This window comes from Schistocerca cancellata, chromosome 1 (genome assembly GCF_023864275.1).
Source record: "Schistocerca cancellata isolate TAMUIC-IGC-003103 chromosome 1, iqSchCanc2.1, whole genome shotgun sequence".
Taxonomy (NCBI): domain Eukaryota; kingdom Metazoa; phylum Arthropoda; class Insecta; order Orthoptera; family Acrididae; genus Schistocerca; species Schistocerca cancellata.
The window spans coordinates 12,871,426-12,893,343 of NC_064626.1; the positions used below are offsets into that span (position 1 = coordinate 12,871,426).

Here is a 21,918-nt window from a genome sequence, read left to right on the forward strand (position 1 = left end):
TCTGATTCTTATATTCTCACCTTTTTGCAAAAAAAAAAAAAATGGTTCAAATGGTTCTGAGTACTATGGGACTTAACATCTCAGGTCATCAGTCCCCTAGACTTAGGACTACTTAAATCTAACTAACCTAAGGACATCACACACGTCCATACCCGAGGCAGGATTCGAACCTGCGACCGTAGCAGCAGCGCGGTTCCGGACTGAAGCGCCGAGAACCGCTCGACCATTTTGCAGTTTCTTCAGTTTTAATCTACAGTTCATAACCAATAGATTGTGGTCAGAGTCCACATCTGCCCCGGGAAATGTCTTACATTTTAAAACCTGGTTCCTAAATCTCTGTCTTACCATTATATAATCTATCTGATAGCCTTTAGTATCTCCAGGGTTCTTCCATGTATTTTTACCATAGCTTACTTATTTCACTCATGTGCATAGATGGATATAAAGTGTGATACTTAAACATGGTGGAATTTCCTCAAGTCTCTGTGTGCATAGTGTCCTTTGATTTTACCATTGTGAGGATACTCAAGTAAATAACATTCGTCATGCGGAATATGTACAATAATATACGGACCAGTATATCTCATTTGCCACTTAGCGTTTTTCTTGGCTGACAGAGAAGATTTCACATTGGGTCTTAAGTAATGTTATCAACTCTGTAAACTCGGGTAATCCTTGGGATAACTGTGACAGTGCATCGGCGATTACGTTGTCTTTGCCCTTCACATATTAATTTCAAAATCATAAGATTGCAAAAACAAAGTCCACCACAAAAGACGATTATGTAATAACTTACATATGAGTAAAAAGCTTAACGCCTGGTGGTCACGGTAGACTAGTATATGTTTGCCAAAAAGGTAATAATTAAATTTCTCGAATGCCCACATAATAGAAAGGGCTTCTAACTCTGTGGTGGAATATGTGAATTCACATTCTGATAGTGTGCAGCTAGCAAAACCAATAACTTTAACATTGTCTGTGCCCCCACCTTCGTCCAGCTGAAACAGACAGGCTCTTAATCCTGAAAATGAAGCATCTGCCGCTATACAAAAATCTTTGCTCGTCAGGATGTCCTAAAATATTGGAGTTTATCAAAGCATGTTTTATTCTATCAAAATCAGCTCGGCACTGTTGCGTCCAGTTCCACTGTTTGTCCTGCTTTGACAGGTCTCATAATGCAGAGGTATTGAGCAATTGGTTCGGAACGAACCGGCGGAAAAATGAACACAATCCTACGAATGCCTTTAGCTGTCGCTCTGTGCATGAGGCTGGAAAATTTTTTATCGCTAATAGTTTCTTAGGGTCAGGCTTTATGCCAGCGGGCGAAATTATGTGACTGAGAAATTTAATGTATTTTCTTACAAACTTAGATTTCTTAAGGTTCGCTGTAACACCAGCTGCTGAAAACCTCTGTAACATTCTGTCTAAAAGTTCTGTATGTTCATCCCAAGTAGGTGTTGCTATTAAGATGTCGTCTATATATACTGTGATACTGTGAGTTTGTGTAAGAGGTCAGGCCCTAACACGGTGTCGAGTGCAGCACTCACGTTTAACCCGAACGGCAAAACGCAATAGGCCTGCTGGTAGGATCTGCCGGCAAATATGAATGCTGTGTATTTCCTACTTTCAGGTGATAGGGGAATTTGCCAGTACGAACTACGGAGGTCGACACTTGTTAAAAATTGTACTCCGTGGAACCGCTGCAATTGTTCTTCTAGGTTTCCAAGTCGGGTGGTTACGGGAACAATAATCTTTCCTTGGCATCGAGAACAAGTCTCACCGATTTATCCGCTTTCTTTACTGCAAGCAATGGACTGCAATATGGCGATAAGGAGGTCTCCATAATATTCCGTGCAAGCATACTTCTTATCTCCTGGGCCACTGCCTCTCTTTGTGACCACGGTACGGAATAAGTGTTTTTGCAGAACGTGTCGTGGGGCCAGACATCCGTGCAATATTGATACGTCTTTTGTTGAACACGCGTACATAACGTAACAATATACTTCTGAGGTCGTCCTTTTGTTGCTGTGAGATTCCTGTGCATTCTGATATTTTATCCTCAAATTCGTGCTGCTCTACTTGCTGGCACGACATTTCGTTCGAGTCATGGCGTCAAAAGGTGTTGACTTTTAAAATTTGGATGTGTATAGCTTGACAAGGCCTGGCATTGCTACTTTTGACTTTTACCATATCTACAGTACAGTTCTTTCCATTTAAAAACAAATAACACTTCTCAGTTTTTAGGTCAATTTTTACACATTTTTCCCTCAAGAAATCCGTGCCAAAAATACACCGTTCCATCAGTCCTTCCACTACTAGAAAAATTGCCTGAAAAACAATTTCTTCAATTTGTATTTCGACCGTGGTTTGTACCTTAATTAATTTAGATTTTCCACCTATGGCCCCTAATATCCTGCAGTTCTGCACTGGTTAGGTAGGTAAAGCTTTGTGGCTGCCAATCTCTTTAAACAATGCCTTCGACATAACACTAATTTTTGCGCCAGTATCCACAAGGATACGAGTGGATACTTTTTCCTACTATAGCCTGTGTGCTAGCTTGCACTATACCACCCTCTTCATACAACTGTGGTTCTCCCTCATTGGTTAGCAAAGCACGCATGTCCGTTTCATCTTGATATCTTACCAAGCTATTACCGTGGTAGCATGGATCACCCCAACGACATTGGAGAGCATAATGAGACCACGTTTAGTTTAATGCCCCATTATTACTGTTTGTAGGTGTTTCATTCGTCACTTTTATAATATTCACTCCCGACGTGTTGTTACTCAATTGCACGTTGTGATGATGATTTTACCCTGAGTTTACAGGCGTAATGTTACTTTGAGCTTGGGACTGATAGTGTTGATTGGTAATCGGGTACTGCCACTCCACATTTCGTGGGTTAGCCGTGTTGTTGCTAAATTGAGGATGAAAATTACTGTAAGCGTTACCCCACTGATTTCCGTTATCGTTCCTATTCCAGTTACCGGAATAGCCAGAGTAGTTTCTGTCCCCATTTTTTCCTTTTTCTTTTAAGTCCTGGATTAAAATTTTGATTATAGTTGTTATTGAAATTGCCTCCCGAATTTGGGTCTGGCATATGCGCTGCTGGTGCGGGTTCGACAAAAGCCGGTCGTGACTGCGCCGCGCACGCTACATTGTTGTCGCCGTACTGCGGAGGCTGGTTGCCACCGCTGCTACAGAAATTATTTTGATTGGTGTGGCTTTGTCTTGCGTCTTCATTAATTAAGTCAGTAGAGTCCAAGACAGATAGAAAATATTCAAAATTGCTTTCGGGTACTTGTACTAGCTTTTCCCGAATATTTAGCGGTAGTTTAGCTTTCAGAATGCGTAGGACGTCCGCGTGTGTCACTGGTTCATCCCAGAATCTTGTTTTATTTAAATATTTCTCAAAGTACTTTCGGAGTGATCCATATTTTGGATTATATTGTTCAGTGTTGAATAAGGCTTTTCTTTATCTCTCTTGCACGCCATGTGACCAATACTTTGAAAGAAATGCGTTTTCAAACTGTTCTAATGTCTGACTAGTTTCTGACATTTCCATTGCCCATAACGCTCCATCGCCTTGGATATAACCCTTAACATATTGTACTTTTTGCTGTTCCGGCCACGTTTTAGGCAATACATTTTTGAATGACTTTATAAAAATTACCGGATGCACGGATTTTTTTCTGGGATAAACACTTGAAACTGGCGGTGTGTTATAAGACTCTCTTCTAACAAAACTTACGACAAAGTGGATTCAGCTATCTGCTGTTCCCTTCTTGGTCGTTGGTTACCGTACACCTCATAGTTTGGTGAATACACATGTACATTCGGGGTAGGATATTCACTGATCGCACTATCGCTCTTACCTGTGGGTATGTTGCCAAGTTCTTCTGCTGCGTGTTGGTTTTGTTCTTTCATTGTACCAAGTTTCCCGTTTAGTTGCTCGACTATTTGATTCTGCCACACTGGTAAGTCCTGTGTCAAAGTTTTCTGTATCTGGCCTATGTCAAATTGCAGTTTAACTACAGATATGTTTTGTATAGTGTGTACTTGTTCCACTGTGTTTCTTATTGCTTTTTGTAGCTCTGTTTCTAGAGTATAGTTTATGTGTGTATCTTTCTCTTCTAAAAAGTCCTGGCAGATTAAAACTGTGTGCCGGACCGAGACTCGAACTCGGGACCTTTGCCTTTCGCGGGCAAGTGCTCTACCAACTGAGCCACCCAAGCACGACTCACGCCCCGTCCTCACAGCTTTACTTCTGCCAGTACCCCGTCTCCTACCTTCCAAACTTTACAGAAGCTCTCCTGCGAACCATGCAGAACTACACTCCTGCAAGCAAGGATATTGCGGAGACATGGCTTAGCCACAGCCATCAGCGCACACTCCACTGCAGAGTGAAAATCTCAATCTGGAAACATCCCCCAGGCTGTGGCTAAGCCATGTCTCCGCAATATCCTTTCTTTCAGGAGTGCTAGTTCTTCATGGTTCGCAGGAGAGCTTCTGTGAAGTTTGGAAGGTAGGAGACGAGGTACTGGCAGAAGTAAAGTTGTGAGTCATGCTTGGGTAGCTCGGTTGGTAGAGCACTTGCCTGCGAAAGGCAAAGGCCCCGAGTTCGAGTCTCGGTCCGGCACACAGTTTTAATCTGCCAGGAAGTTTCATATCAGCGCACACTCCGCTGTAGAGTGAAAATCTCGTTCCTCCATTTTTGTATTGAGCTCGGTTTGCTGTACGGTCATGGCATTGAAATTTTCAGTTGACTTACTGCTCCGATTTGGCACATCCTTAACTGTGGTTTTCAAATTATCAATATCCCGATTCATACAGTTTAGATCTTCGCGCACCGCTTCTATTACCTGATCTGCTACCTCTCTTTTTAGTAGTGGCGTCAGCTTATTGTGCATTTCAGTAAGGGTTTTTACATCACTGTCTAACTTGTTCATTTGGTCTGTTACATTCCCTATCTGTGCTGTGACATTTTCTATCTGCGATTTTCGGCCTGTGCATTCATTTGGGCTGTTACATTCCCTATCTGTGCTGTGACATTTTCTATCTGCGTATTCATTTGGACTGTTACATTCCCTATCTGTATTATTATTCTTAACATCTGCGTAATGCCTGCCTCTGCTGGACCTGGTACACCTGCGGAATTCAGTTTCTAGAGTTGACATATTTTCGTCTGTCGCTTGCGACTTAGTCGCTGCGACTGCGGTATCTGCAATGTTGTTTCTCTGATTCCTCATCTGACGAATTATCCATCGTTTTGGTTTGTGATCTTAATTTCACCATAGCTGTATGTAATTGTAAACCAGCGTGCAGCCGAACTTCACTACTATTGCTGCTCGTACTACAAGTAAACAAATCACAGATGACGTCGTGCTCTTTCGCGTAATTCAATGTAGTAAAATACGTCTCTGGTAAAACAGTAGACTCATAAATGACTTTTACGCATGCAATCAGTGAAAATGATCCGCCATCTTGTGACACATTCACGTATATTTTACTAACAGCAATCTACAAATCATCGCGTCCTAACACTAGGACAGGACAACAGCGAAAGGTAACTTATTCTAAAACTAATAAACGAAGAGCATTTGTTCAGCAAATGCTTTATGCATTAATCTCTGGTAGTTGAACTAGTCTCTATATATTCATAAAACAAAAATTATATAATTCCTTTTCAAATAGTAGAGGGGGATGAAAAAGAAGTAGTGGTTGAGAGGAGAGTGTGATAGAGTTGTAACATATCTCTATGCTATTCAATCAGTATAATGAACAAGCAGTAAAGGAAACACAAGAAAAATTTGGAGAAAGCACTAAAGTTCGTGGAGATGACATTGTAATTCTGTCAGAGACGGCAAAATATGTGGAAACCGAACAGAACTGACAGCATCTCGAAAAAAGGATATTAGATGAAAACCAACAAAAGGAAAACAAGTGTAGGGCTACTGGAATACGGCAGATCTAAATCAGGCAATTCTGAAGGATTAGATTAGGAAATGTGGCGCTTAGGAGTAGTAGACGAATTCTGCTATTTCAGTCCAGTCAATGAAGACCAAAACCAGTAAGTTACAGGAAAAAAAAGTCGTGTAGTAGTAATTTTTGCACAGTGCCAGGAGTTAGTGTCACGAACAACATACCAAAAATACTGTGTGTGTTAGTGTCAGTGATCGTATAAAGATCGCTTTTTATGTTATATAACTCAAAAACTGCTGCTCCTAACATTTATGTTTCCCAGTACAAAAGAACTACATTAAATTTCCTACAAAAAAGGTCTTACTCATTTTTCCTCTTGGATTGATAGTTTTGGCATTGCAGGGGATGGAGAAGTTGCGGATTATTAAAAATATTGTTGTAATGGTACAAAATTAATGTGCTGAAGAGCAGCTCATTTTTAATCTTCCTGTACAGCAGTTGTTCTGGGAAAAGCAACTTCCCCACTCCCCTGCACTTCGTGTCAAGTTCTCTTATGCGAGTAGAGAAAATAACTTCGATGAGCCCGTGTTTAAATAGTGGGATTATTTACAAAAATGGTTCGAATGGGTCTGAGCACTATGCGACTTAACTTCTGAGGTCAGCAGTCGCCTAGAACTTAGAACTAATTAAACCTAACTAACCTAAGGACATCACACACATCCATGCCCGAGGCAGGATTCGAACCTGCGACCGTAGCGGCCACGCGGTTCCAGACTGAAGCGCCTAGAACCGCACGGCCACACCGGCCGGCGGTTATTTTCAGTTTATTAAGTCAGCACTTATTCAGTTTTTATGTGAGCTATTATGTAAATAAACTCAAACAGCTGGAGCTGTCTACTGCCTACCACACAAGAGCATATCCGAACTGTAAAATGCTTTCGATATGTATTCGACAATGTTAGTTACACTGGCTCCACTATTACTGTTTGGAATGCTTAACACATCGTGAGGGTTGTCAAATCCATCGCACTAACATCGCACCTCCCAACATCTGAAGAGAACCAGAGGCTTGAATTGCATATCTCTACAACAGAATTCAGTCACCCATGTGTTACGAACTTCAGATATTTCAACACAGGTCAAACAATGTGTTGCAGCAGATTACTGTTACAGATTTAAACATGACCAGTCCTGTTCCACCACACGTACCGACACCCTCCTTGCAAGATAGATAAACTGTGTATGCGTGCTGAGTGGCTCCACTCTACAAGTGCCACCTGTTCCCGAATGGGAAAGATTTACTGTATTTACTCGAATTTAAGCCGCACTCGAATCTAAGCCGCACCTGAAAAATGATACTGGAAATCGAGGAAAAAAAATTTTCCCGGAACTATGACGCACCTGAAATCTGAGACTCGAAATTCAAGGGGAGAGAAAAGTTTAGGCCGCACCTCCAAATCGAAACAAAGTTGGTCCATTGTAATATGAGACACAATTTAGGTCGAATGAATGACGATACAGCTATAGTAGTTTGGTTCGAGTCGTAGGCGTGGTAGTTAAGCTTTACCAGGTAGCCGTTGCTATGCGTCAGGCGCTCCGTCCGTATTTATACGGGTACCCTTCCTTTTTCACGTGCTTCGTCTGGTTTGAATTGATTGCTTATTTTTCTTTGATCTGATAAGTGCCGTTCTCTTTGTTATAGGCGTTTACGTCACTCAAAGCTGAACATGCATTACTGTACTGTGCCATGCATTGTTTGTCGCTTTCTGATGAGTGTTTACGACCTGTCGCCGCTCGCGGCATGGCTTGCTTTTCTGCGCACTACCGCTGCTTACAATTTTTTTTAAAAGAGAGAGAGAGAGAGAGAGAGAGAGAGAGAGAGAGAGAGAGAGAGAGAGAAATCGGCTCATTAGCGAAACAATGGCAAGAGACTGCTATTTGTTGTTGCTTACGCTGCTGCTTTCTTTGACAATGATCAACAAGAACCAAATAATAGACTGCGTATGATAGAAGATGTTCTTAACGAGAGTTTAGCGAGAATTTTTCTCAGTTTGAAAATCTTTGCAGACGCCTCTTTAGTACATTACATTCTGCACAGAAATTAGTCATCTTAGATTTAAAAATCTAATCAATTGCCGTGCTTCATTTCTGACTATCACTATTCGGCATAAGAATAATACGAATATAAACATGACACGATATGTATATTCTTCCGCGTTTGCTGTTGTCTCACTCGTTTGGTAGTTTATTAGGCAGACAGGATTTAAATGAGATACCAGCAAACACGAAAGAATACATGGCAAAAAGTTTACATTCGTATTATTATTATGGTGAAGAGAATACTGCATGTGATTCACAATTCATAGAAGTTCCTATTAGCAACCATCTCTTCTCACAGGTAGGAAAAAATTCAGAACGCAGAGTTGGCCATACTGACAAACATCCCAAACAGTCTTGCCAGTCGGATTTTCGTAGTACATTGAAATGCTGCTACATTCGAAGATGAACAATACGGAATTTGTATTTACTTCGTTGGATAATGTATGAAAAGGCAGTGGTCGAAACTCAGGGCGGAGAAAGAAAGCTCGTCTTCCCCCTATTTTTTTTAATTTATTTACTGACGCAGAGGTTTTGGTGCCAGTATTTATCTTTGTGCCTGCGAAGCGCTACATATATTGGACGACAGAAGTTAGTTGTGGCGGCACCTACCAACATTTTTCAGAACTTCCGCTTTGCACTCTATTCTAAGCCGCAGGCGGTTTTTTGGATTACAAAAACATGAAAAAAAGTGCGGCTTAGGTTCGAGTAAATACCTACCAGTAACACAATTAATGGCTCACGTAAAACCAACAAAAAGTACTCTAATATCTGAAAATAACTCAACTATATAAACACAAGCCTGGTGAAGCTATTTTGTCTACTCACGTAACAGAACTAGACAGCAAATGTGAGGGAGATAGTGTCTGTAACAGGAAAACAAGCAGCACTCGTGGTGGAGGAAGTTGCCTTTCCTGGAGGGACAGTATAGGATGCTTAAAACTCGATTTCACCTCTAGTGGGATAGAAGGGTGTGCAAAGATTTATTTAGATTCATTCCATATGAATTACTTGTGTTAATGCTGTTAGTAACTTCTATCTGCATTTCACATAATGATAGGGCGTTTTGTGGAAAATAAACACCCCTGGGCTTGTCTGTTTTTTGTCACCAATAAATCAATAATTGTATTAAAATTCCTGTTAAAAGTAAATAAATATATTTCTCTAAAGAACTAGGGGAACATGACTTTGGGTGTCCGCCATACTCCACTGAGCAATAACTGATAAGTTATCAAATTATACCTTTATCTTTCACAAATTAAGGACACAACAAATCATCATTTACATGAAAGGAACTCAATATCTGACAGATGTCAAAAACAAAAGTGGAAACAATTATTCATACCATCACCCTGCGTGCTTTCCATTGAAGTTTGAGGGCTTCAGTAACCTGTATGCACTCTGTGAGTGTTCATCACTGCCTGACACCTAGATGGCATGTTCCACACACATCTACAGAGGTCACCCTGTCGTATCCATCCCCATTCTTCAATGAGAGTTCTTGGAGAGTCTGTGGTAGAACAGAACAACTATGAACATGTCTGTAAAGCATGTCCCATACATGCACAATGGGGTTTAGGTTGGGACTCACTGCTGGCCATTTCATTACTTCAACATGCGGGCTTTGCAAGACATCTCTGCTGACACCTGCCGCATCACCCTTGGCATTAGAAGAAATTCAGGGCCACCATCATATGCATCGTCCACCACATGGCCAGACAGGATCTGTTCGATGTACTGCCTGGCAGTAAGGTGACCGTAGACAATGACAAGATCCATGTGGCTGTCAACACTGAAGCCTCCCCACATCATCACAGAACCTTGGAAATGTATTGATTTCTCGGACAACATTGGGGGGCCGGGGGGAGGGAACCACTCGCCACGGGTCTCCAAACATACACAGAGTCATCACCTCTTCAGAGAGTGTCGAGACTCGTCTGTAACACATTTCACCCCTGTCGATGTTGTCGGTTGACACGGGAATGGCAGAACTGTAGGCAAGCTGCAAGATATGTCGTGTCAAGTGGAGAACTTGAACGGGATGTCTGGGTCATACAGCTTTTTTCTTGTAGCCTGTTCATTACCGTCTGATTGGAATAGAGGCTCCGGTGGCCCATTCTGAGATCGTGTATCAGTACTTTGGCAGGATCCGTACGATGCTGCAACACAGAGCGGGCCAGATATCGGTCTTCACACGGGGTCGTAATGCGTTGTCGAATTTGTCCGACTCGCCTCGTGTACTAACCTGTCTCCCTGTAACGTGACCACAACCCGTGAATGACAGGTGGAGAGGCACTGGCATCTGCAGCAACATGACAGAAAGTCTATCCTTGTTGGATCAGACTGGCTTTGCAAATGGCAGTGCATTAAGATGCATTGCAAGTGCTCGGTTGAATAAAATGCCCGCAAATAACGTCAACTCACTAGAAAACACTGGGATATCAGTACTCAATTCCTTCTAATGGGTCACCTGACACTATGATGCAGCCAACAGACGGTGAATGATTTTAATTGTTGCATACATTCAAAACAATGATCTCAAGCCATACTGCCTGTTTCAAATGGATTTAACGTACCAGACATTGATCTACGTGTTCCCCTAATTATTTTTAACAGTGTATGTTTGAGTTAAAAGAGGGGTTTTCATCCAAAACAATTAAACAAAAAGACAAACAAACTTTATAGAAAAGTTTAATATTTGTCAGACACTTCTATGAAATAATAGAAAAGAGAGGAAATTAAAAACTTAACAATTCATTAATTGTTTATTATAAAAATAGTCAGTAGCTGATCTGCTGGGTGTGTCTACATACTACACCTTTATCTACTTTTGTAGCTCTTGTAAACAACAACATAACACGAAAAACAGAGTTCTCCAATCTCTGTTTTCAACCTTCAACACTGACTATTCGTAATGCCTAAATAGTTGTATGACCCTCTATTACAACATGATTTTTGTGATGAGTTTTAAAGGTTAGACTCAATAGCAAAATACTGATGACTTTGTCAAGTTCAACCCTTATTGCTTTTAGAAGAAAAACAACAGAGTATACGTACTGTTTTCTTTTGCTTCCCTGTTTTATTTGATATTTTGATTCTAGGAATCTGGAAACATATAATACAAAAGTCTTACAATTTTTCAATCTTTGATGCATACAGTTATTATTGGAATTAATAGGAATAAGAAACCAAAAATATGTTCTTTCAGAGACTGGTTATTTCGAGCAGTTTTTACAGTCAGCTTAAACTGGGGATGAAGAGAGGGGGAAAACTGATACAACCAAGAACCGGTTGTTTCAGTCGTAACTGCCGTCACTATCTCAAATTTGCAAAATAATGAAGACTCAAATCTGACAATACAATTAATGTTAGAGAAAAAGTATAGACTTCCTTCAGGTTTGTTACTGAAAACTTTCTAGGATGTATAAAATATCCCAATAATAAGAAAACTGTCAAAACCATGCTGGAATATTTCAAGAAGTTGGGTTGTAACATGTGTGTAAAGTTTACTTCCTACACGCCCATTTTGATTATTACCTTAAAAATCAGGAACATTATAATAAAGAGCAAGAAGAATGCTTCCACTGAGATGGTTTCAGGATAAATGACAGGGAAGGTGGAATGAAAATATGATGACCAACTATTGTTGAATATTTAAAGTGAAGATGGAAATTCCTAAAGAATTTAAAAATGGAGAACAGTTGAAATTTAAATTTAACAGAATACTCATAATGTGGCTAAGATAAAGATTTGTACTACTTTAAGTATATGGCTAAAAGATAAACTAATAATTATAAAAATATATATCTTGATTGAAATTTCAATATTTGTGCATCAATTGCTTCAGCTTTTAAAATATGAGATCTTATTTTGTGAAAAATCTGTGACATGATAGCACATTTTTTAAAAGTCATCCGCAAAAATTTTAGAAACACAGGCTTGTGTAACTTTTGGCTTATGTTTTAACGGCAGTAACCTTTTCTAAAATTGGAATACAGAATAAAAGTACTGGCTAATACAATTCAAGGGAAAGACAAAGGGAAAACATAGCTCATACACAAAACTACAGGCTGTTTGTAAAAAAAAAAAAAAAAAGTGTATTTTAAACACATAGGGGTAAACAATGTAGGGAAGAGAATGCAAAAGGTAAACATATTTTTAAGAAAGTCAATATACATGAAACTTTCTATGTACACAAAACAGACAATATTAAATTAATAGTTTTTTGCTACAATGACAGGAGACATTTTCATTATAAAACAGACAAGAGACAACATTAGAGATGTAAAGAAATGACGTACCACTCTACTTATTGCTCTCAGAAACTATCATATCCCATATTTGTTTCCACCCACATCAATTACTCGATGACAGATGAACAAACAAGGTACAGCAGACGTATAACACAATGAATTATAACAGCAGCTGCTAATCAACAAGAAATATGTTTATAAAACTGTCACATGCATTCAACAGTAATTGCATCAGAAAGTGCCAGCAGTTGGTAACAGTTTCTTTCCTTGAATATTTTGTCACTCACATTGTTAATAGGAGGTGAAAGTAAGTTCACACATCACACAAATTAACACTTCCTCTATTTATCCTTTAGCAACATCAAGTCACAATCTATTCATACAAAAATTAAAACCATAGTTACACAAAAGCCAATTTTTTAAAAGTGATACAATGGAATGATGGTAGAAACTTTCGTTACAGTGTATAACGGAACCACAATACTATTGTAATCATACAAATATACCCAATAGCAGAGCTAAGAAAATTGAAGTCTAACAATTTTATGTTCTATGGCCTTCACATGAGCAAAATGGACATGTGCACAGATTACATTAACACTGTACATTGTGGTATCTAACAAAAACATAAATAATCATCATTATCAAAACTATATACACAACAAGTGATATAAAATAGATAAATGGTTGTATTGTGAATCTGACAGTTAAGGCCATAGCATACCTGCATACTTAAATTTATTTATACAGATGCCTGCTGTCATATATGAGAGATTCTTCCTTTACAGTGCAACAAACTTCATAAAGATTTTAGAAATACACTTGTATAGTATTATATGCCATTTGACAGATAAAGAAATGCAAATAATGAAGTTCGTACTGCATTCGTTTCTCCCTTTTCTTCCATGTCATGCATTTACATTGCTAATTTTATACAAACATAATACCTGAAATTATTTCAGTTTGTAGAAAAATATGACGATATATCTTTCATAGCTGTTAAGCCTATAGGATCAAAAGCAAATTATATACACTGAATTATTCTACTTTTTTCATCATCAAGCCTGCATTAAAATATTGGATGTGGCATTAAATATACCTATATTTTAAAATTACAATTATAAATTTATGAGATCATTAATTAAAATTAGCAGCTTATTAAAGTACACATGGATGATACACCTAGTATGAAAGTGATTTCATTTACAGTTTTTTACAAACAGTATTGAAGCACAATCTGTCTTTATTTACAAAACACCCATACAGGAATACTCTCTCTCTCTCTCTCTCTCTCTCTCTCTCTCTCTCCCTCTCTCTCTCTCTCCCTCCACGCCCCTTCCCTCCCCCAAAACACACACACACACACACACACACACACACACACACACACAAAGAGAGAGAGAGAGACTCTTAATTTTATGTTTCAACATGTATTCACATATTTTGCTTTCAAAAATACGGAATCATTAATCCCTAAAGTACTATCACATAACATGTCCAATTTAGACATCTAATAATTACACTGTAAGTTTATTTACATTTTAACATCTAACACAGGATCTGGTACTCATCCCTGTGTGGCTCAATTTCTGTTAAATCAACTGTTAGTGTGTCAGTGGAAACTAAAACTTCTGTGGTTTCCACAATGAAGAGGATAATTGTTTTCTATTAAACTGCTATAACTAAGTAACAGTCACGTTGCCACAAGCAAAAGTCAAAATAAATAAATTAATTACTTTGTGTAGGAAGGGTTTGTTATATACCCACCATCCTCGATTAGAGGAAATTTGCAACAAATAATCTGCTTCCTTAACAGGAATTAGAGTTTACAGTAAGTGTCAAGCTAGTTTGCATAATGTTTTCTTTAAATTAATTTCAAATCTCTTCTACAATGTCAGTGTTCAATACTGAAGCAATATTCTTGGAAAACAAAAAATTGCTACAGGTGATGAAAAAACCCACACCTAAGTCATGAAAAAGATTTGCTGATTTAATAGTGAAGCAGTGCCTGACCGACATTGCAAAATATGATTATACACAATTCTCTCTTCAAAATAATTTTTTCCATTAAAGCAGTGCCATTCATTAATAGCAGCAACCATTTACAAAAATATTTGAACTTTTTTCAATGAGCCACATTATTTTATCAGATGATCTTGTAATATGTAGGTATTATAAGATGACTCTTTAATATGCAGAACAAAATTTTTCTGAGTTAAATGAAAAATATTATACCTGGCAGAAGAGGGACTTAATTTTACCAATAACAGGTTGTTGCTCTAAATAGTAAATATCTCCAATATGCTATATATGTGTCTACAAAATACTGAAATAACAAGTAACATGTAACTACCCTGAACAATAATAAATAATTTTTTACAATATATTATTATTCACATATATTAGAACACAGGTCACACTTACATTTCAAAATCCAAGGCTGTATTTGATGGTAATATATAGCAGTTCCAGACAAATGAAAGAATTGTAATTTGTTTTCAGTTCTTTACATGCAAGCATTGTTTGTTTATGTAAAGAATCTGGAGTATGCGATTTTGCATATTTAAAACTGCCAGGTATAAGTTAGCCACACCTTTAACTACAGATTACCAATTTTTGCAGTAAGAATTAACAATGCACCATGTCCCACAATAATGATTACTACAGCTTCCCAATTTACATCAAGGACACCGACCATTGGTAGGATTATCATTAGACACCGAAAGGTGCTCCCAGTCGTCCACCTCACCCTCGTCATTGTCACTTTCTTCCGACAAACAACCTTCAGAATCGCTCGAGCTCGTGCTGCTTCCACTGCTGCTGCACGACGATCGCTGGGTGTCGTCTGGGTCGTAGAGCACCTCAGCGCCCGGAAAAATGTATCGGTTTGGATGTACAAAATAGTAAGAATTATCTGAAAAAAGAGAAAGAACAACCTATGTTTAAATTTTTTCCGAATGCCCGAAATATCTAACAGGAAGTACAAAACAAGAAATTTTATTTGCAGTGGATGATACCATAGTAATTTGTCATTACTTTCTTCAACAATTTGGGTCTTCTGCACAAACTACCATACTTTTTATAGCAGTTATATTATTTTAAAAAAATGAAGGGGTTTGAAATTTAAAATTTTCCCTGGAAATTAAATGTTCGAAAAGATTTCGGGATTGCAGCTGATTGTCATAAACTTCATTCGACAACATTTCAACTTGACACATGCCAGTCATCTTCAGGTGAGCTGTCGAAGACTGACAAAGTGCACATGCATCAGAGTCACGGTGACAGAAGAATCACACCACTTGGCGGCAGCGTCCTCACTGGTGGAACTGCGAGAACCAGCTGTCTTTGGTGTTGTCACTCGTCGCAGTATTCTGGCGTCTTCATCTCGAGCACATCTCGGAGATGACGAGATTCCACACATTACCCAACTGGTAGCCGCTGTCGTGGTTCATTAGATTTTCTGTGATGATTTCAACAGATTTTTTTATAACGGAGTCCCAAAAACATGTTTCTGTGGCCAAAATTAATGTTTTCTCTTACTCCATTGAATGTCCATCAGAGATCTAAGATTTCGGACCTGCTGGGATGAGTGAAGGATAATGTGTTATTGCAGAAGGTGGGAATTTACAAAATACCTTGCCAGTGTGGTATGGCCTATAACAACACACAGAGTAGAAGAACGTTGCACAGAACATAAACGCTACACTCACCTTCTGCAACCCAGCAAGTCTGCAGTTGCGGAACACTGTATCTCCGACGGATATTCAATGGAGCATGACAAAAAATTAATTCTGGCCACAACAACTTCTTTTTGGAATTCCGTTATAAAAGAATCCGTCGAAATACGAATCGTGGAAAATCTATCGAATTGCGACAGCAGCTGCCAGCTGGATAATGCGTGCAATCCCGTCATCTCTGAGATTTGCTCAAGACGGAGACACCAGAATACTCCGATAACTGCACCGAGTGACAATGCCGAAGACAGCCGATCCTTGCAGTTCCACCAGCGAGGGAGGTGGAGTCCTTCTGTCACCGTGAGTCTGACACACGCGCAGCAATACTGTCAGTGTGCCATATAGGCGGAGCGGAGAACGTCTTCAATGGCTCACCTGAAGATGAATGGCAGGTGTTCAGTTGAAATACCGTGGAATAAAGTTTACGACGGCCAGCTGCAATCCAGAAATCTCTTCAAACGATTAAGTGGTTCTCAGCCAAAAACATGGTCTGAAATCTGACTGGCTAAGTGTAGAGAAGAGACTTACAGCGTAACAACTAAAAATTGCATTTTTCATATTACGACAGAAGAAGACATGACCTATACAATAAAAAATAAGCACGATTAAGAACTGATCGAAGTTTGGTGATCAATCCTCCCAGCTTCTGCTGAGCCTCTGCCCCACACCCACGGCCTGCCCCAGGACCCTAACCTCCCTCACCCTACTCACCAGGCTCCCCTCCCTCTGTTCTGTCATTCCCTGCCAACCCACTCCTCCTCCTCCTCCTCCTCCTCCTCCTCATCAATGCTGGTGAGTCGCATCCCTATCTTGTGCAAATGTAGCCTCCCTGCACGCTGTCGGCCATCCTTCCCTGACCCTACCTCTTGCTACCCGCCTCCTTTCTACCTTCACCCACACTACCCAATACAACACCCCTCACCTCAGTCAACCTGCAGAACTGCAGATATTTCAGCACTGTGTATTCCGATGGCCCAGTGTAGCTGTACAGATAGGTGTGTGTGTGTGTGTGTGTGTGTGTGTGTGTGTCACACTGAATACCTTTTTGAGGATTTGGGAATCCAAGCAAATTTAATGCAATTGCTGTTGACTGAAGTATTGTAGGTCAGGGAAGTTACTCAAGATATCACTCAACTGTTTCTTTAAAAAAAAAAAACATGGTACTACTCACACTGTTCACTGACTTGTCCCTCGGAACAAGTGCTACACTCGAGGATTCTGATCTTTCTTTCCCAGCAAAAATAATTCTTAAGTCATGTAATTTAAAGTACATATGTAGTAACTTTACAGTAAAAGTCAAACTGTAGTTTAGACTGTCTACTGATGATACAACTAAGGTCTTCTCCTGTGACTCTACAGTTAATATGAGGTTACATTTAAACAACAATTGGCAAGAAACAACAAAAACACACACACACACACACACACACACACACACACACACACACACACACATGACCACCATCTTCAGCTGCTCTATACTGGACTTCTCATTGTAAGATGAATTGGTTAGAATAACAAAACAAAAATAATAAGGGGAACCTTTAACACTTTTGTAAGAAGCGAGGAGGAGGAGATTAGTGTTTAGTGTTTTTTGTCCCATCAACATCGAGGTCATCAGAGACGAAGCACAAGCTGGGAATAGGGAAGGATGGGGAAGGAAATCAGCCGTGCCCTTTCAAAGGAACCATCCCAGCATTTGCCCGAAACAATTCAGATAAATCAGGATGGCAGGATGCGGGTTTGAACTGTCGTCCTCCCGAAGACCAAAAGATATGACAGGCTAGCAAACTTGGATTAGGAAACATAAATAGTGAATATTTTCTACAGTGAGTCTACCACAACCATATATCGGTATACTATTCGTAGCCGCATTCATAAATAGCATAGATACGAGGCTGTTGGAACACTAATTACTGTGAAATGGACTTCCTGGCCCCTGGTTGAAGGTCCCTGATTGAAGACAGAATACTTGGACAGTACCAAGAGATAATGTAAAAGACACTAAATCGATGATTCCCTGATCAAACCAAACTGAATCTATAGTCATACCTATCCCAATTTTGACAATGATAGAGATAATTTTAGCCAAGTGCAATGTTAGATTTAAATAACAACAAAATACAACTGATACTAACAGGTACATAGATAAACTACAAAAATTAAGATATAACTGAACACTTTAGTGCTGAAACAAGATAAGGCAGGAACATGTAAGATGAAAAGGAAAAAAAGAACTATCTGTGGACCAGCAAATAATGTTCGAAGATAAACAAACTTGAGCGTAGGGAACATGACACAAAGAGATATACAAGTAATACACGATTTCATAAGAGTCAGATACAGACACAAAAATACACTTTTGACTAGATAGCAACTAAGTGCCAATAGGCAAAAAAGGAAAACAGCTGGATGAGGCTAATAAATAGCTAGTTAGAGCGATGTATGGCAAAGTGTACTTAAATCACAATAATTCACGTATGTATTTCACAGCAACATAGATTCATCTAAGGAATATACTGAGTTATATGATGGAGAAAACATATGACATTTTCAGATTACCTAAATATAATAGACTTAGTTCAAAATGAACTTATCATGAATTACTATGTTAGAATTCAATGATGTTTTAATCAACTGAACAAAGGTGTAGGTACAGCTGCTCATATGTCTGTATACTGTCACCGCAGAACACTGCCACCGGAATAAAAGTCAAACAACTGCCGTAATTACAATAGGAATTGTCACACAGTTCTCAAATTACGGGAACTTGATGTTACTATGTTATGTTTAAAAGTTAAGATTAACCGTCATTCTGAAGGATATCAATTTAGATTTAGGAAAGAAAAAGGAACAAGAGCAGTGCAAATTATTTTCAAAACAAGAACCGAGTCAAACAGGAAAAGCTATGCAGCATACACTGAATGTTTGAAGAATTTAACAAATCTGCACTAGACTAAAGACATAAAAGACTGCTTCTCAATTTATTAAAAAACCTGCCTACAGAAATAGACATTCATATTATAAGAAGGTGATCAGAATAAGAACTGATACTTGACAATCCTGAGCACTCCGTCAATTTCATTATGAATCAGTCCTGGAGACATTTCCAGCTGCAGTAGCTACAACACGGCTGGCATAGCCGCCAACCACCAAAAACCGTGCAGAATTCATATGCCTAAATCAACAGTACCTACACAAAGTGCTGCTACCTCTCGGTGGAGAAAGACTAGCCTGTGTTGCAACAACCCATCTTAACCTAATTCAATCCAAGCCCTAACACTGCTAATACTGTCTTATGAAAGGAAAAGGGATATTTATCTTTTGACACAACAAGTAGAGATCCTGCAGTAGTTGCACATTACAAAAACTACTTTAAATTCCTAGGAAAAGTTGTTAAAAATCAAGGAACATGCACATTATGTCAGAAATCAGTAATGCAGACAACAGACATATGGTTGTATGGAATGTTGTGAAATGAGACACAGGACAACCAGCCACAAAATAGGATAACATCACTATTGAATTAAGTAGAAGTGCTATAAATTATAAGTCATAGGTAGCAAATATGTTTAGTAATAATTTCTTGAATATAGTAGAAAATATAAGGACAAACTCAACAGAGTACTACAGATTTGTTTCCACGTAGTAAGATCCATCTTATCTGAAGTATGTAATGCATCACTAACTCAAGGCATTTTCCAGAGCGAACGAAATATGCCATTGTTAAACCATTATATAAGAAAGGTGATACGAGAGATGTCAATAACTACTGACCTGTTTTGCTGCTGACATAATTTTCAAAATTTTTGAGATGATGATGTATTCTAGAACAGTTTCTCACCTGAGCAACAATAACATCCTCAGTAAACCACAGTCTGGATTTCAGAAGAGTTGCTTTACTGGGACTGCCAATTACTCACCCACTCAACAAATTTTGCCAGCTTTAAATAACAAAATGGTGCTAGTTGGTGTTTTCTGACCGATCTATAGCACCTGACTGTGTGAATCATAACTCCTCCTATGAAGTTTTATGGGACTGATTGTATAGCCAATCAATGGATAATGTCATATCTAACCAAAAGAACACAGAAAGTTGTAATTAGTAATTCCACCTTGAATATAGTCAGAGGGCATTATTCTGATATCATGTATGCACTTCCCCAAGGGCCAATCTTAGGGCCACTGTTGTTCCTCGCTCTCACATACAACAAGCAGAATTAGTTCCTTTAGCAGATGACACTGTAGGCTTATTACAATTACGTGATAGTTGACTCTTCACGAATTGGAGCTGGCTTCCTCCAAAATGCTTAACATCATGCATAAACCATTCGCCACTGCCATACTGCCACAGCAATTCGTCAGTTATTATGTTCAGTCCTGAATTCTGCATCTGACCCTTTTATTTCACATTCCATCACACATGATAACCATACCAGAAACAATGTACACCCAACAATGCATACAAAATACACACTTTTCGTACACAGCACTAAGCACACAATACTGGAACCTTCCATACAAGACATGATCCAGCTACATATATACAGTTATAATCACATCAGATAAGCTTTGCACGACACTGCATGAAACTCAATTTTTGAAGGCTACAATTCATTGTTGTGACTGGTGCTTTAAAGTAATAAATATAATAATGTAACTCAGTAGAGTAGCATAGTGGAGTGAATAGCGCATATGCCTGCCATGGAGAAGATTGTAGGTTTGAATCTTGTCATATGCAGCATTTTTTTAAATTTCTAAATCTAATAAAAAGATTTTGATTATTGTTTTTATTCAATTAACCAGCTGAAATGTAATTTTTTTATTACTAATACTTTGTCATGTCATTTTAATCATTGTATCATTCTGTTTTCATTTGGAATCTGTCCGTCTTGCTCATAATCTACAACCAAGAGCCAACTAGGACAGCTCATTGGTTGGTAATGCAGCAGCTCGTGTAGCCACTGTGAGGGTAGTTTCATGTAACCAATGACAATGACAAGTTACAGTTTGCTTTTATCACTGATACTGAAAATTTTCTGTCTCGATTTTGCTTGTAGAGGTTAGCCTTAATTGCCATGGACAAATCGATTAAGATTTTAATGGCAATATTATGAAAAGGATAGACTGCTACTTACCATATGGTGGTGCTGTTGAGTCGCAGATAGGCACAACAAAAAGACAGCTAAACAACTAAGCTTTTGGCCAAAAGGCCATTTGCTGGAGTACACACACACGCGCACACACACACACACGGGCCTTTTGGCTGAAACTTTACTTAGCAGTCTTTTTGTTGTACCTGTCTATGACACAAAAATCTCCACTACATGGTGAGTAGCAATTACGACTGTTGCTAAAACATCAAAATATCAATATTTTTTCCGAAAAATATATTTTTAATATGGATAAACTGATATCGATGTGGCAGTATCAAGTGCCGGTATTTTTATTTTATTGTATATTTTGTCTGCAATTTTTGGTAATTATTTGAAATTGTTCTTTTGAAATTACAGTGCAACATAATTTTATTAACACTATGTGAAGTATAGGGGGTGCAAAGAAGAAGTCAGACTGCACTGGGGGGATGGCGGTGTGAGTGGAATAACAAGATTTCTGATGTGAAGAAATAGCACACCAACTACATTATAGAATAATTTTTGACGCAACTAATGTGTTATTTCTTCACATTGGCATCTACAAAAACAGCTGCTGAAAATGACGAACAAAACTCTAAATGACAAGATCGATCTTTGCGGTGGACGGAGACATGCGAGGGGAAATGCTGATATAATCAGTGCTTGGCATTACCAATACAAACTGCAACATTTAACTTCACCATACAATTTCGACACTACAACTGCTAGGTTGGTGGCGTTTGAAGAAATGAAAAAACATGCAAGTCGATATGAAG

The 21,918-nt window shown here is 38.8% G+C and overlaps 1 protein-coding gene across 4 annotated transcripts in view; it reads right to left on the bottom strand.

The window, feature by feature from the left end:
* Nucleotides 1-10,726: 10,726 nt before the first annotated feature.
* Nucleotides 10,727-21,918, bottom strand: part of LOC126164211 (NAD-dependent protein deacetylase sirtuin-1) — a 67,906-nt gene continuing 56,714 nt past the window's right edge. For all 4 annotated transcript variants that reach the window (XM_049920221.1, XM_049920220.1, XM_049920224.1 and 1 more), the window contains one exon: nt 10,727-15,187. In XM_049920221.1, the coding sequence (XP_049776178.1) occupies nt 14,955-15,187 (233 nt within the window). In that variant the 3' untranslated portion in view covers nt 10,727-14,954. The remainder of the gene's footprint in view (nt 15,188-21,918) is intronic.